General features: G+C 34.6%; 2 protein-coding genes across 3 annotated transcripts; one reads left to right on the forward strand and one right to left on the reverse strand.

Moving 5' to 3' along the window:
• Positions 1-284: 284 nt before the first annotated feature.
• LOC111402315 (universal stress protein PHOS32-like) lies at positions 285-4,191 on the reverse strand. Of its 2 annotated transcripts, none has more exons than XM_023030535.1 (2): positions 3,288-4,181; positions 285-636 (listed from the first exon to the last, which is right to left on the reverse strand). In XM_023030535.1, exons 1-2 carry the CDS (start codon positions 4,006-4,008, stop codon positions 632-634), a joined length of 726 nt encoding a protein of 241 aa, XP_022886303.1. In that variant the 5' UTR covers positions 4,009-4,181; the 3' UTR covers positions 285-631. The 2 variants fall into 2 exon arrangements, with proteins under 2 accessions (XP_022886303.1, XP_022886302.1); XM_023030534.1 differs by having other exon boundaries at positions 356-626; positions 3,288-4,191.
• Positions 4,112-11,837, forward strand: LOC111400690 (WD repeat-containing protein 75-like). Its single transcript, XM_023028081.1, is given in 16 exon segments — positions 4,112-4,213; positions 6,082-6,171; positions 6,586-6,712; positions 7,323-7,751; positions 7,918-8,036; positions 8,132-8,174; positions 8,177-8,208; positions 8,780-8,920; positions 9,368-9,412; positions 9,723-9,913; positions 10,047-10,125; positions 10,193-10,275; positions 10,567-10,630; positions 10,632-10,697; positions 10,845-11,069; positions 11,560-11,837. Coding segments are annotated over 16 exon segments (1,872 nt in total). The 3' UTR covers positions 11,596-11,837.
• The last annotated feature ends 4,029 nt before the right edge of the window (positions 11,838-15,866 follow it).

Genomic DNA, 15,866 nt, shown 5'->3' on the forward strand with positions numbered 1-15,866 from the left:
CTAAATTAGAGTTGTTACCCCAGCGCAGCTAAATATATCTACAATATCAAGGGCTCAAAGAGAGCAATGTTATTATACCAATAAATCTTCTACCTAAACTTTCGAATATTACCACTTTGCAAGTTCGGTTAGGCACTTAGGCTTATTATTAGTCACACACAACAACCATCCCGAATCAAGGAATAAACATTTTTCTGAACTTTTCGTTTGAACTTCTCTAAGTACGTCGGGGATACTATTCCACGTTCAAACTCACGATATCATAGTTGACATTAACAGTAGACTATACAAAATTTTAACTTCATTTTATAAATTAATACTGTTCAGTACAGATTTACCTTTGAAAAACATGCCATAAGTATAACAAAATAGACTGAAAGGATAAGTTTGCAAAGCATTGTTCTGAAAGCTAACTTACTACAGCAAATGGAAAGGAATGGATTGAAAAAACTCATCAACAAAGTCACTTATTTCACGCTACAAATAGTGAAAATACAGCTACTAAACATAAGCAGAAACGACCTACAGGGCACAAATTAATATTCATTGAGATCACTTGACTTTGACTAGCTTATGAATACCCAGGTCTCTCCATATCCCATTTGCTCAAGAAGTCTTCTCCATATCTGCATTATACTGAAATGGAAGGATGAAAAATAGCGATCAAAAGTTTCAAAGAATCGTCTGGTAGAAGAGATGCATGGTTAATCACGTCAAAGGAATATAAATTGCCTCAAGAGAATGAAATTGCAAAGATATTGCAATTGCAATCCATAGAGGTTCACGTCTAGGTAATATAAATTCAAAACTTCTACCGTGCATATGATTAGTAGATTCCATCCTCTCAAAGAAGAAATACCACCATACCACAATGATAACTGAGAAGTTAAATGCTTGATTTAACATCTTACGAGTTACAATATCAAGGTCGTATATAGATCTGGATTATTACAGAAATGTTACCATATATCCTTGACAAATTCATGGTGGCTAAAAGATCCAAAGAAATTCTAATCAATGAAGTCGAGGTGGCTTAAGGACTGATGTACCCCCTCAGTTGACAAAGCTCGTGATAAACCATATGGAACCTCTGTGACACTCATCTTCAGCCTAGTGCACTCAATTTACTCAAGAATCAAGTAATCAGTGAAAACTTTTGCTTTATAAAAAATCGTAGATTGTAATGTTCCCCAAGGAGATGAATACTTAATGGCAGGCAGACGCAGATATTTTGAGTTGGTGGGGTACAGTCAAATTTACAAAAGATATAGATTTACGTTTATCTCGAACATCACCAAGTTTAGTATCCTTTTTATTTCCAACATCATTTCATTCTCTTATCTCGAATAATCCTTTCATTAACATTGTGATCATCAAAAGAAAATGCATATTTACGTTTAAATTATTTTTCCATCATAATCAATGAATACAATCAATTCAAGTAAGAAATACAAAAATCACATCAAATTCTAAATATTATATCATCAACTACATTCTAGTTCAAACAAAGAATAAAATCACAACAAGAATCCATTACCATAAAATTGCCTAAACTAGATTGAAATTGGAGTACTTGATCATATCCTCAATTCCATTTTTAAAAAAAAAAAAAAATCATCAAAAAGAAATTATTTCCCAAATAATGAGGCTTCAAATCTGATTTCTGAAAAAAAAAAAAAAAAAAAAAAAAAGAGCTGAATTTTCAGTTGGTGGGTCACTTGACCCACCAGGACCCACTGTGGGTCCGCCAATGGCAGCAGATGTGTATTGTGCTGTGGCTTACAATATCAAAGGTCTTCATTCATGTGTCATAAATCTGAGTTCACCTTTACAATTGAATGCCACAATATAATGATAAACTTGTGGAGCATTTTTTATTTTTTATTTTTATTTTATTTTTTGCATCTTATAAATTAAGCCCTTGTTTGAGCCCCCTTTTGAGAAAAAAATATATTTTGGAATAATAGATTGATAGAGATTGTGTGATTAAAAATTAAGAGAAAATTTTGGATTTGCGTGTAATGTTATTTTGTTGAAGAATGTGTGGTTGAATATGAATTTTAAAAAAAATGAATTTTTATAAAAATGGGGCTCAAACAAGGGTTAAATCAATTGTGCTTGAAACAACAACCACAACATAGTAGGCTATAAGCCTTGTTCAGAATAATTTAGGCTTTGGTTACATAAATCCTTTCTGGCTTTTGCCTCTCCCATTCATTGCTAAATCTACGGGAAGACTTTAAGTGTCTAATCCTTAGCAACTACCACAACTACTGTTTGTTCTATTCTACTCTCCCTATCTCTTATTATGGAATTCCCTTAATTTGTCTTCAGACGAAGCCACCTCCACTTGTTGGCCTATATTATCATTTCTTATTTGTGCATATTAGTAAGATCGTGAGTATATCTTAGCATCCTAATTTCCATTACATTCGTCTTGTGGGCATTTTTCCACAACCCAACACTCAACACCATAAACTATAGAATGTCTAACTATTGTTACACAGATCTAGCCTTTCAAATTTATAGGATCTTCTTATCAGAGACTTCTTGCATCACTCTTCATTCATCCAATCCACTCTATTCCTATGCATTAGATTGTCCAATTCGTTCCTCCTTGTAATAATTGAATCTAGATACCAAGAAAAATCATTTTTAGGACAGCACAGCCTTCTATAATTAGTCCTTCTATTACTGAAGTGGAATAAACATGTACGTGTCTTGGTTCTACTAAACCTAAAACCTTTTAAATTTCTAATTACTACAAAGTTATAACTTACATCCTATCCCATTTCAGTCTACATTGTAGTTTAATAAGACTCATCCAAGTAAAACTATATACTGACTAAAAAGACGCGCTCTCAATTTCTGTCCAAACTCGGTACTCTTTTAAATTAACAAGTTTTTGTTGCCTACTTTTTGGTTTTAATTAGTTTTTGAATCAATTTATATGTTATTTTAGGAATGCATCCAATTATAATTCCATTCAGAGGATGCCAAAGAGTTCTCTGAATCCGAAGTCCAATTCATCACGCTTCCAGTGAAAAACCCATTAATCAATCCATTCAAACACCAGCCACAACATTCTGTTTCGAACTACTCGGCACACTCTCTCAATCAATCATCAGAAAAGCCATTACAACAATCCAAATTGTGGCCTTATGTTTTCCCCACCTCCTTCGTTTCGTCTCTCACATAGTGCAATATCACGATTTAATAACACAACCGAAAACAGACATAATATCTAAAATTGATGGTTATATGCATATCTAATAATTATTTCATACCTGTAGTTTTGTCCGAAGCATCATGGTACTCGGACTCCTCCTCAGGCACTGAATGCAGAATCAAGTCATCCTTATCGATGGCCTTAGCCGAACCCCCATTGCCAATGACAGCATCATTAGCAAAGCTCCCATCTTTCTCATCTGGATACCTCACCACCACAATTGGGCACACGCAGTGCTGCACACAGTAATCACTCACACTCCCAAGCCTCCCTTTCGTGCTCCTCCTCGACGCCCCAAATCCCCTGCTTCCCATGATCACCGCACTCAACCCGAGCCTCTCCACTTCCAAACACAGCCTCTCCTTCATGTCGTGGTCCTTCACTATATGGATCTTGAACGGAATATTCGCATCCACCAAGGGTTGCGCCAAGTCATTCGCCTTAGTGGTGGTGAAATTATCGAAATCGTCCTCGAGCTCCTGCTGAGATTTCTCTTCTGCCGCGTCGACAGAGACATCGGTTGAACCCCAATCGGCGCCATAGAGTACGGATGTGGGCCGGACGTGGAGGAGGACAACAGCATCGCCCGGACGAAGGTAGTTCTGAACAGCCCACTTCACGGCGAAAGCGCTCTCATCGCTGAGATCCACAGCAATCGCGATCTTACGGTGGGCCCCGGAGGTGGGCGTGACGGATGGGAAGCGTGGGGAGGCAGGCCGGTGAAGGATCGCGGACGGTGATCGAACGGCTTCTGGTGGAGGTTTATTCGGTGATGCCATACAATAAAATTATACACTGTATGTGTGAGTGAATTAGGATATTTGAGGATTCAAATTGCTTGTTTGGTTAAATAATTCGATTAATCAATTTTTATCTGCGAATATGGGTTCTCTCTTTCGTTGTGGTTATCTTCTGCTTACAGTAATACTGAGCGGTTGGGCTAGACTCTGTAATGACGTGTTTGTTGTCATTTTTTCGTACGAGGTAAAAATCATAGTGTACAATGACTTTTGTGCGAGTACAATGACTTTTTTTTTTTTTTTTTGGCGATAGTCAAAGTCTTGTATTATTTCCTAATGGGCCGACATTGGGTCACTTATCTTGGGCCAGATTCATTCCATAAGTCCACCGTCGTTTCAGGCTCGATCCACATAATAGTAAATTAGTTAGGGCTAGACAAGACTCTCGAACCAATTGAGCCCGAATTGAGCGGTTTTTCTTAAATTAAATATCGAAATGAATACGTGAATCAAGAATCGACGGGTTTAGTTCGGTTATCAGTTTTAGATTAAGAACCGAATATTCCTAATTTTTTAATTAATTTATTTTAAATATGCCAAATTATTTTATTTTTCTAAATAAATTTGCTAACTAGTTAATTTAGTTAAAACCCAAAAATATAATTTTACTATTTCTAATTTTCAATTGAAAGCCAACTTAATCAAATTGATCTAAATTTTATCCAAATCTATTACTCTACTGTAGTGTCGTTTCTACCGTTCTGGAGAAATCAAATTGAAGCTCGACAATTCTCTTAATTATTGTGAGTTCGTTATCTTTCTCTTCTTGTGATTTTGACAATCAAATTTATAAAAAAAAACTTAGCAAAGAAAGGTACAAAAGACACATAAAATTCGACTACGTTATTTTGTAATAGTTAAAATTGAATATATCATTAGTTGAATTAATGTAACTTTGTAAATATTAAAAAAGTTAATTATAATACGAAACTTGGGAACCGAACTGAACTGAATAAAAGGAAATTCGAACTATTCCATAATTAAATTTGAATCCGACGATTTCATTTACTAAATATCCGAAAATTTCAGAATTGAACCATCCAGCCCTAAAATTAAGGATTTGAAACAAAATTCCTAAAGAGCAATCAACCACGGGCTTTACAGGAATTGGAGGGTTTATACTTTGCAACAAAGTCACTTATCTTGCAACAAACCCAATCGACGAGTTCATTAAATCACTGCTCATTAACATTTAGGTAGGTTACTAGTTGCTCACCAAAAAATAAAAGGTAACTGATTGCTCGCTCACTTTTGTACAAAGTTATTCATCCATCACTCCAACCATCCACTTGGACAAAAAATTACACACAACGGATGAAAATCCTACGTTGCCAGTAACGATGTTAAAAATTGACAAATGGACAAAACACATTCCAGCAAACTCGTTTGCTATTAAAAATTGGAAGAATCGTTCGCCACCATCACCTCAACCTCCTGACCTCCACCTCCACCTCCACCACCTTATTTAGGCTTGACCTCCACCATCACCTCAACCTCCTGACCTCCACGTCCACCACCTTATTTCGGTAAAATACATATTTAGGCTTGAGCTCTTAGTGGGGAATATGGCAGACATGCATTTTAAAGACTTTAGTTTCTATCACCACGACTGGAGATAGGATTATAGTAGAGATTTTAGTTCATGACAATTCCCAAATGTGAATTGTTTTGATACCTTGTCTTGTTCATTCAGGGGAGGCAGGTGTCAGAGCTGATGTTAAGGATTGAGGCAGGTCGAGATGAGGAGGAGTGCCTCTAGGTTTTTTTTTTCTGATCCATTAATTTCTTATCTTATGGACTTAAAAGTATCATTTACAGGACTTCTATGACATGTTCAGTACTATATAAGTTACTTGTGGTTGATATGAGAATGGAGAGAGAGAGAGAGAGAGAGAGAGAATGAGATTAGAAGCAATGTACACGGACCTGTCCGCTAACCTATTTCTCATATAGGGTTCCAAGGTCAATAATAGAGGGGAATAGATCATTGGCAGAGGGAAAAGAAGATGAAGTTGTCAGCATCTTTGTGTCTTTCATAATCCTTTCTGGCAGCTCCTTAAATTGGAGAATGTTTTCATGAGATTTGATCCAAGGTGGTTGGACACATTAGTGAAAGCAAGTTTGGACACAGTACTGAAAGCAGTGAGTTGAACCTTTGCTGTTTACTTTGGAGATGCCCTTGATTGATAGAGGATTGGAGAAAGACGATCCATGTAGCCAATTAGATAAATATGTGATAGTGCTGTGCTGAATTGTTGAACTTCATTTCCAGCCTTATTCTTAATATCCTTGTTGATTTTACGCTCAAGTGGATGTGTCAGTTCGTACACAGATAAAACCAGATTTCAATAGAGTGCCTTCTTCCTGTGATAAATACTCAATATCCACATGATAATTGTTGCATAGATTTTACTTTATTTTATTTATTTGTTTCTTTTTAAGGATGGCCTCATGTCTGTCTTTGAAATTGAGCAATTATTCGGGTAGGATTAGAGCTATTTCAGTTGTAGGTGAAAGTTAGAATGTAAGTGTCTATATTTCATTGATATATTGAAGTGGAAAATTCAGCAGTTAGAATCAATCGAATTTCTAGATCCATGTGAAATATATGCACCATTGCTCATAACTTACCAACTTATGAACTTAAGACTCTTTATTGTAAAAGGATATAGGTTTCCCATTGGTGATTAAAAAAGGTCATAGTAGAAAAATGGTAAAATAAATTTTGCACAAGATCGAAAGAGAAATGAATGCCACACGTTTCAGATATACTAACTTGAGGAGAAGTTATGTAACCTCGGCTAGATAACACTGGTGATTTATTTTAAAGAATTTGAAGGATAGCTTAATCAAATAATATTGGAGATCACTGGATTATATATTTAATATGAAAATTAATTATTATTGAGTGCTATGCTGGGCATCACTGGTTATTTAATATGAAAATTAATAATTATTGAGTGCTATGCTGTGCTTGTTAACTTCTTCATAAGCCCATGTTCGTGTATTTGAGATCGTGCATTCATGTCCCCAGGGCATATCTCCCAGTGGCAAAGGGGAGGGCGGATAGAGCTCAGCGCGGCAGTGTGCAGAGTTCGATTCCCCGCAAGGTGGAATTGGCTTTGTTGCAAGCGGGAGTTACCATATGGGTTAATAGCCTTGGCCTATCCATGTGCTCTCCACCCTGGCTCCTGGGAGGCACATCCTGCGATTTACCTCCTCCACAATGGCCCAGGGCAGGGTCGGTGGGGGCCCCTAAGGTTGGGGTTCAACCTTTTTTTTTTTTTTTTTAGATCGTGCATTCACTGTTTCGCAGACTTATAAACCGGGTTGCATAACTATTAGTCCTTCTGGGGAATATATTGGAATATGCGAAACACGCAGGCTTCAAATATGGGAAATTCTGACAGAAGATTCTGATAATGCTATTTATGAGAAAATCAGATTGCATCATTCAAAAATGTTTACCGCTCTTGCTTTTCATCCTACTGAAAGGGTGGTAGCAGCAGGTGAGGTAACAGGAAGGATCTTGTTGTGGAGAGGTGTTGGTCACGGAACATTCTCTACAGGTAAATTTATTAGTGGAGGACTTAATAAGAATGCAGAAGAAAGGCCTGGAGTTTGGGGCAATGGTGATGCTGATTCTTGCACGACATGGCATTGGCATTCTGCAGAAGTGAATGTTCTCTTTTTCTTGTCTGGTGAGGCGTATTTATTTTCAGGTATACACATGCAATTTGTTAACACTATCGACTAGGTCGATGCAGTAGTTCAAAATGTGTAGGAGGAATCCTCATTTGTTTCTATCTTTTTTTTTATTGCATTCATTTGGTATGTTTATGTTGCATATTGCATTTTTGTCATAATAAGATCTTTAAATGGATCAAGGTGGGAGAGAAGGTGTTTTTGTGGCATGGCAATTAGACTCTGGGAAGAAAAAATTTCTTCCAGGAGTTGGATCTCCGCTTCTATATATCACAAATTCTTCAGATCCTTCACCATCCTCTGTAAGAAATCATCTAAGTTTTAGCCAAGTTCATTTTCTGTACATAATCTTGTATCTGCTACCGTTGAATGAGTTCTTAATAGTAAGTTTCTTCAGATATCCTGTGCAAATAATCGGATTCACCTACTCAGAATGCCTTCAAGAAGATCTTGAGGTCCATTTCAGGGATTAAGGTTTGTTGCAATAAGCCAATGTCTTTTTCTCTTGTGAAAATAATGAAAATAGTGAAAGCTATATTCATTACTTCAATAAAATGTTTTATTTGAAATGTTACCTTTGATAAATTTATCTAAAACCTGTATGGATGAAGCTCTGGGTACTTTTTTAGATAATTTTTGTCTCTTCTCAATTCACCCTAAATTTTTAATCTTCATATTTTCGTCCAAGATCTTTCTGTCACACGGTTGTCAATATGTGCCATAGGTTTGCATGATTGGTATTTTCATAAGTATCATTAATGGCAATTAGCAGCATTTGGGATCAAATACTTACATTTATATTAAGACTTCAACTGGAATTTTTGCTATCTATTTTGTCACAGTTTTCTTGTCGTTCCCTATTAGGCGAGGGAGTTTGTAGGATTTGGAATTGGGAGTGAGATCCCTCTGCACATTTATTGGAATGCTCTTGTGCCAGTTCCTTATAATTCTTGTATTTTTTGTGATGTGTGACAAACTCATGGGTTGTATTGTAACTGTGTAATAGATCACTGTGCTTAAGAAATATTTTCTTTTACAATTTCAGCTTCTGAGTTCAGTTTCTGATATATATGAAGGATCGGGTAGTGGTGTTGTCTCTGATCACACTGCTGGGTTGGTTGCAATACCAGCAGACAATTACAGTGTACAGTTCTACAGCTTGTTTAATGACCTTGAAATTTCCGAGGTGAGCATGGCAAATTGGTTTGTTAGTTCTGCTATTGAATTTGTCGTGTATATTTAGACACTACTTTTTCTTTTTTCACAGTCCTGCATTCTGATGTTCAATATCTCTTCCGCAGTTTTTTATTTACTTATTTATTTATTTGATGTTGTTGAGTGGGGGTGTTGTGAGGGTGACGAGTCAAGAATCATAATTAATTTCTGAGATAATCAGTGATCTGCATAATTTTAAATATCTTTAAAGCTTCTAGGCCTGTTTAGAATGTTATATTGTTTTGGCATGAAACCTTTTGATTTCAGAAGGAGCTCAGGTGCCTTTTTTTTTTTTTTCCTTTTCTAAATTTTAAAATTTAGTATAATTCTTTGCAGTTTCATTTGAGGTAATGCAGAGAGTTATTTTGCAGCATATTATCTTTTAGAAGGTGATGTCTCTTGATTTTCATGTTTTCAGGTCCAAATTTGGGAAAGGAACCATCAGCCCGGTGATGAAGCTACAGTATAAATACTCTTTTAAATATCCTTTTCATTGGATGGACCTATGATTTGGTATGGCATAATAGTCTTCATTTTTTACAAATATTTTTGTCTAACTTTCTTTGTTGCTTTTTGGCTTAGTGTTTTCATGTTGAATTGAGAAGCTCCAGATTCACACCTCACTCTTAATCTCTTTAAATCCTCAAGTCTCAACCTATTTTTATATAAACGGTCCCAGAAATATTTGTGTAGTTAATATTGTATTTTACTTTTCAGCACGCTCATTTCTCCAACTAATATTTGATGCAATTGGGATCGAATCACAGTGATTAGACTTTCATTACATGGCTTTGCAGGTAAAAGTGAATTTGGTAGCCCTCTCCCGAGATGGTTCTACCATGGGCACAGTTGAGGCCAGACTTCCTGAAGAAAGGATAGGCAGCCTTGTAAGTTTTAAGTTCTGGGCCTGTGGCTCTCAAAACAAAGACTTTAGCTTATCTACTGTCATATACGGACCGCACAGGTTTATCATTATCTTCTAACACTTTTATATTGCAGTAGCAGTGATTTCATTTGAAAAATGCCTCTCTTCCCTTCCACGTATATTACACTAGTCTAGATATCCTAATATTTTTTTCCTTCTATAAACCGTAAAGGGGGGCTGGTGTCTCTTCTATTGCATTCCATCCTACTTCTCATATGGCTATCACTTCCTCGTATGGTGGCGACTTCCAGGTGGATGGACTACTTTTGAGTGATTTGTTCTGTAAATTTTCCCATACTAATGATTTCAGATTGGCAGATTTGGGTTCGTATGCATGACACCCACCTGAAGGACCAGATTCAGAGTAGTGGCTGGAAGTGCCATGCTGTTGGTTCATACAAGTCTTGACTTTCCTTCGACAGATAAATCATATTAAAGTTTGTTTCGACTATTGTAATGTATAATATCTACAAATTTGAACAGAATATCAAGGTTATAAATTCCTCCAGGTACTGTTATGTACTCTCATGATCATGAACTTTATATCTAGTTAGTTTCACTTGCCAAGGTCCTTTTATCTGATACAAGCGTTTATTATGACAACAAATGTGCATTTACTAGTATGTTGATATATATGTTAAAGGTAGATTTGCTTATACATACACCTAATAGCGAAGATTTGTTTTTGGTAGGAAAAAGCCTATGATAGCTGCTGCATTTTCTGCCAATGCGTCTGTTTTGGCTGTTGCTGCAGAAAAAAGTTGTCACATTGTGGGATCCAGATCAAAATATTCTGGTGGCAGTAATTGGAGATACTCTTGAGGTAATATTACAGAGCTGTCTATTGCTGTTTTTAAAAAAAAAAAATTGGGGATAGTAACGTGTTGTCACCTGGAAAATTTTAGTTCCCTTCGTGATATCCACTATGAGATTTTAACTGATTTTTCCAAAACAAGATATTGCATACCAGATGGAAATGCTTTCTTCATCTGTAAATCTTTTTGGTCAATATTATGATATATGTGCAGATATAACATGTTCCCTGAATGGTTCCACCTTTTCTGTTCTTGCCCTTCTTCCCAAGACGTATGAATGTGTGGAGTCTACTGAAGCCACATTACAGGGCGTAGATCGGGCAATCTTACTGTTCAATGCAGAAAATCCTGTTCCCTTGGCTACCTGGTTTGTGAGCAAGGTAAATTTATTTTTATAATCTAATGAGATTTAATACTAGGTAGAGATAACGTGAATACCCTTCTGCTTCTTGGAGGGTGTAAACTCTGGTATTGCTCGGTTGGTTTCATAATAAGGAACAAGCCCAGCCTATGGTTTGCTGGCGTGCATGAATAGTAATTATGAGTATGTTCTCTTCAATCCATATGGTGAACGAGGACATAACCAGAGCATTACTCACCATAAAAATCCAAGCAATCTTGAGGAAAAAGGTAATACACTGTTTTTTCGTATGTACGTTAAGGTAAATCTGCAATGAGATTTTATACACACAGTCAGAATGTTTCGCTGCTTTTGATTCTTGAAGTTGATATTCTACTTGATGCACAGTAGCGCTGCTCATTCATTTTGCATAAAAACCTGTTCAGCATGTTTGGTTGGGTATTTTATTGTTTGTGCAGACATAACTGAGTATTCTCATTTTAATCTCGTGTAAATATTTACCTTGGCAGAAAAACTTGGTTACGCACCCATCTATGGTAAACTAGCAGAATTCAGTGCGGAAAAAGATCAAACTTGAATCCCATACATACCATATGAGAAAAATTGGGAAACAATATTCAGTGGATCGTTTCATAAACTTTCTCCTCTGACCAAGTTATGTTTGGACTATTTGGAATCATCACTGGATCCGATCCATATCGGATCCAATCTGTTAAGAATAATTATTCGATCTGATTCGATAATCCAACGGATATTTGAATGTTAAATTTATATATGATTAGCTATGTTATTGGATACTCGATCCGAAATTGAAATAATTAGAAAATTAAAAATTTTATTTATTTTTTTAATTAAAAATCATAGTCTCAACAAGATTTTAATTATTTATTTATTTTAAAAAATATTTGAATTATTTTGATGAGCTCACTTGTTATGTTAGAAGACCCAAATCAACTTTTTTTATTCCAATGATGCTCCTTTTTAAAGGAGATTCCTCTTGAAATGTTTTAGTGATATTTCAATGGGATACTAACTTTTTAAAGAATTCTCCTCTTTCAATGATTTAGTAATCTTTCAATGTGAGATATTAATAATAATCATTTGTCAATTCCAAGTGTTTACTAGTGTACTTTATTATTTTAATTAAAAATCATAGTCTTAATAAGATTTAATTACAAACAATATCAATTTGAACAAAGTAAATTATTTTGGACATATTAGTTAGTTTTTTATGTTATAAAATAAATTACTATTAATTAATAAAAAATTAAATCTCTTCAAAATTTTCAATCAAAAATATTATACTATTACATAATATTATTTATTATTTAAATATTACGTGTAAAGTATAATACAATATTTAAAATGGAAAAAATATGTCATAAATTATGCAATAAGATAAAAAAAATATGTATAATATTTTAATATATCACATCAAGGAAGAAGATTTTAACCTTTTTATAATTCAATTATTTCAATGATACCTCATTTTTCATTTTTCGACATATAATAAATACTATAAAATCATTGTCATTTATAAAATTCGTGTTATTAATTCTTAATTAATTAATACTCATATTAATTTAGATTCAATGAAATTTTACTTGATGAATCTTGAATTACACGAATCTAAAATTGTTATAGATGAATTTCATTTATATTCATGTATCTAGAAATTTTAATAGGTATTTAAATTTATGTATTGACAATTAATTTTTATGTATCAATATAATATAAAAAGATTTATCATTTGTAATATTTCATCATTACAAAAAATTTGAATCATAGTAATTGAGTTTTGATAGTACAATTTCTTTTTTTAAATTTCTATATTAAATTTTATTTTCTTTATTTTGCATAAGACTCATTAAATCCTCTAACAGATTTGTATCAAATATCACTTTTACAATACTTATGAATTAGTTCAAAAGAACGTGCAATGCACGTTAAATTTTGACTAGTTATTATAATAAATTGGATCAAGTTGTTATCGGATTGGATTGACTTATATCTATATTTAATTCATTTAGTTAACATATTATCGAATTCGGATCTCTGTCGAGTTATCGAATTAAGACTCTAAATTCATCTCCCATTGATTTCATCAAATTCAGATCAAAATTCAATCCATTGACAGTCCTAACTGTGACCGTGGAATGAACCGTGTGGAGTACCGTTTCTCTATAGTAGCTAATCATTGATCACTATTGAAGCTTGAGGATGATTCAGTTGCAACGTTGGCAGGAAGCAAGTCATGTGGACTTACAAGCACAGTTTAGCTGGAATGTTGGTAGGAGGCAAAACATGTGAATTTTGTAGCACAGCAATGGAAGAATCGTCTAGAATGAATTAGTTTCAATTTTGCTTGTTGAGCAAGTTGATTTATTCTGCATTTATCTGTGTAAATTAGTTAGGGAGAGGTTTTTCTTTTTTTTCTTTTTTTTTTTTGTTGGCTGTATATATACACTTCCTCAGTGTACATCATGGATAATTTTGAATGAATAGAATTCTCATTACTCCTTAAAGTTCTTCTGTGTACATCTATACAAACTTCATATTCATCAAATCCAATAATTAATTTTCTCCAATTATTGCACAGTTTGAAACAAGGAAGATATTCTGACATAGTTATTACTCGGGTATTTTCGTCTCTGTAATGGAGCAGATGATATTGCAATTATCGATGGAAATACCTACGGGTAACCAGAGATTCAAGATATGGAGGGACGACCCACAATGTCAACCTTTTGCCCCTTGTATGTTGTTAGTTTACTTATATGTATAGCAATAGTTACTCTGCTGACTGGATTTTATGATTGTTAGCAGAAGCAGAAAAATTTGGGCTGAATCGAAGCTATAATTTTACGTAGTAGGTAGTATTTTTTGGTGAGCTCTATTTCTAAATCAAGTCAAAACTAATTTGATTTTATTTGTTGGATGACCGCAAAATTGAAAATTGATTTTCATCTTATCTGGTCAATTCAATAGTTAAATTCGTAACATTAACGTAATAAGGAATTCTTTCTACTCTCGAGATATAAGAAATTCTACTTGATAGAGTTAGTCGAATAATTTAAGGATATCAGTAGTTAACACAAGCGAATATTTGTCTACCGGTTTTAAGTCCTAATGCTTTTAATATTCGAATCTTCTAAGTTTGCTATGTAATAATTTAATTGTTTTCAGTAGTTTTGTAGTTAACGATCGATCGATTGTTGCTATTTGCTGTTCTGAATTAGAGTTAATTCTATACGTCGTAGACTCAGTCATCAAGACCCAATAAACATGACTAACAGTAGTGAGGTCCTTCATTAAGTCATTGACATTGGTTTTAGTTGATAGTAATTTATCATCAACTTGTTTATAAATTAAAAAAGTACATACCAATCATCACTACAGGGAAAGTCAATGAGACATGATTCTCAACGTTGCGAATTTTTGGATTAATTTATTAAGATGTTAACTGACCAAATAATAGCACAAACTATATTAATCCAGTCGATCTAAGGACAAATCAAGAGAGAATTTATGACCTCGTTTATGCAAAGAATATGAACCCATAAGTTTGGATCACTAATTTGTTTTCAAAACTAACTCTTTCACGCCTCTTACACGCATCTTCTTCCATCTATTTATGAATTGGACATTGCTACATGTACATCAAACTTTATATAATGCGTTACAAAATACAATCAATGTTTTTATGTAATCTTTTTCATCCACGTCATTTTTTGTAATCTCTAATGTACTATTTCTATATACAAGTAGCATAATCTTTATCAATTATCATTAGTTTGTTCAATTCAGGGCAATCCCGTCTTTGAATTGTCAATATTTAATAAACACATTCAAACTCACTTTTTACCTTTTTTTTTCTCTTGAGAAATTCATAAGTACTGCTTACTTATCTATATTTTTTTCTATTTATAATTTAAATCGTTCATAATACTAACTAAATATGCTTTAAACCTTACTCTTAATAAATTAAAATTGATAATTGATGCTACCAAAATTCGTACTTGCAGGTTTCCCGAGCTTGATGATTCGGGTTGATCACGATCGTAGTCTTCCGGTACCTGAAACAAAGGCAACAAGGTGTGCTCTCGTCGCCCCTCCGATGCTTAAGTTAGAAAGGGAATTATATGCGTGAGGCTATATACTAGAGAATAATGAAAAACGTACCTGAATAATGGCTCAAGGTTCTGTATTTATAATAGTAAGCGACATTCTCCTAGTGGGACTCAACTAGCTGGATGTCCTTATCTGTTGGAGTCCTGAATAGTTAAGGAGTTGATCAAATTCCATAATTATATGTGGGATAGAATCCTTGCAGGAGTCAAATATATGGTTGAGTTAGAGTCCTAATTGCGTAGGAATTCTAAAGGGTCAACAATCGTAGGTTGTAAGGGGAGCATATGTTCAAGGACAAGTATTGCAATATGCGAAGCAGCCAGGCGGGATGTGGTCAACCCTAAAATAGGAAAAGGCGGTAAAAAATCGTAGGGGGTGGATGTAGGACACGTGGCCAGATCTGAGGGTCGGGGTAGTGACCTTTGGACTACCCGCTCCTGTTGCTTATAAATACTCTCTCCACATTTCATTTTTCACTTTTTACTCTCAGTAAACTTCTCTTGCTAATCGTCGGGATCAGAACTTTGAGTTTTTAGGCGTCGACTTTAAGGTAAGACCTCGAGTTTTTAAGTTATTCTTTAGGCACTTTTTTACCTAAGTCAGGATGTCTAGCAATAATAGTACTGAGTCTTCGTCCACCTTCTCGAGGAGTACTCCCAAGGACATAGTATGCTCGATCATACCT

Source organism: Olea europaea, chromosome 10 (assembly GCF_002742605.1).
Source record: "Olea europaea var. sylvestris chromosome 10, O_europaea_v1, whole genome shotgun sequence".
NCBI lineage: Eukaryota > Viridiplantae > Streptophyta > Magnoliopsida > Lamiales > Oleaceae > Olea > Olea europaea.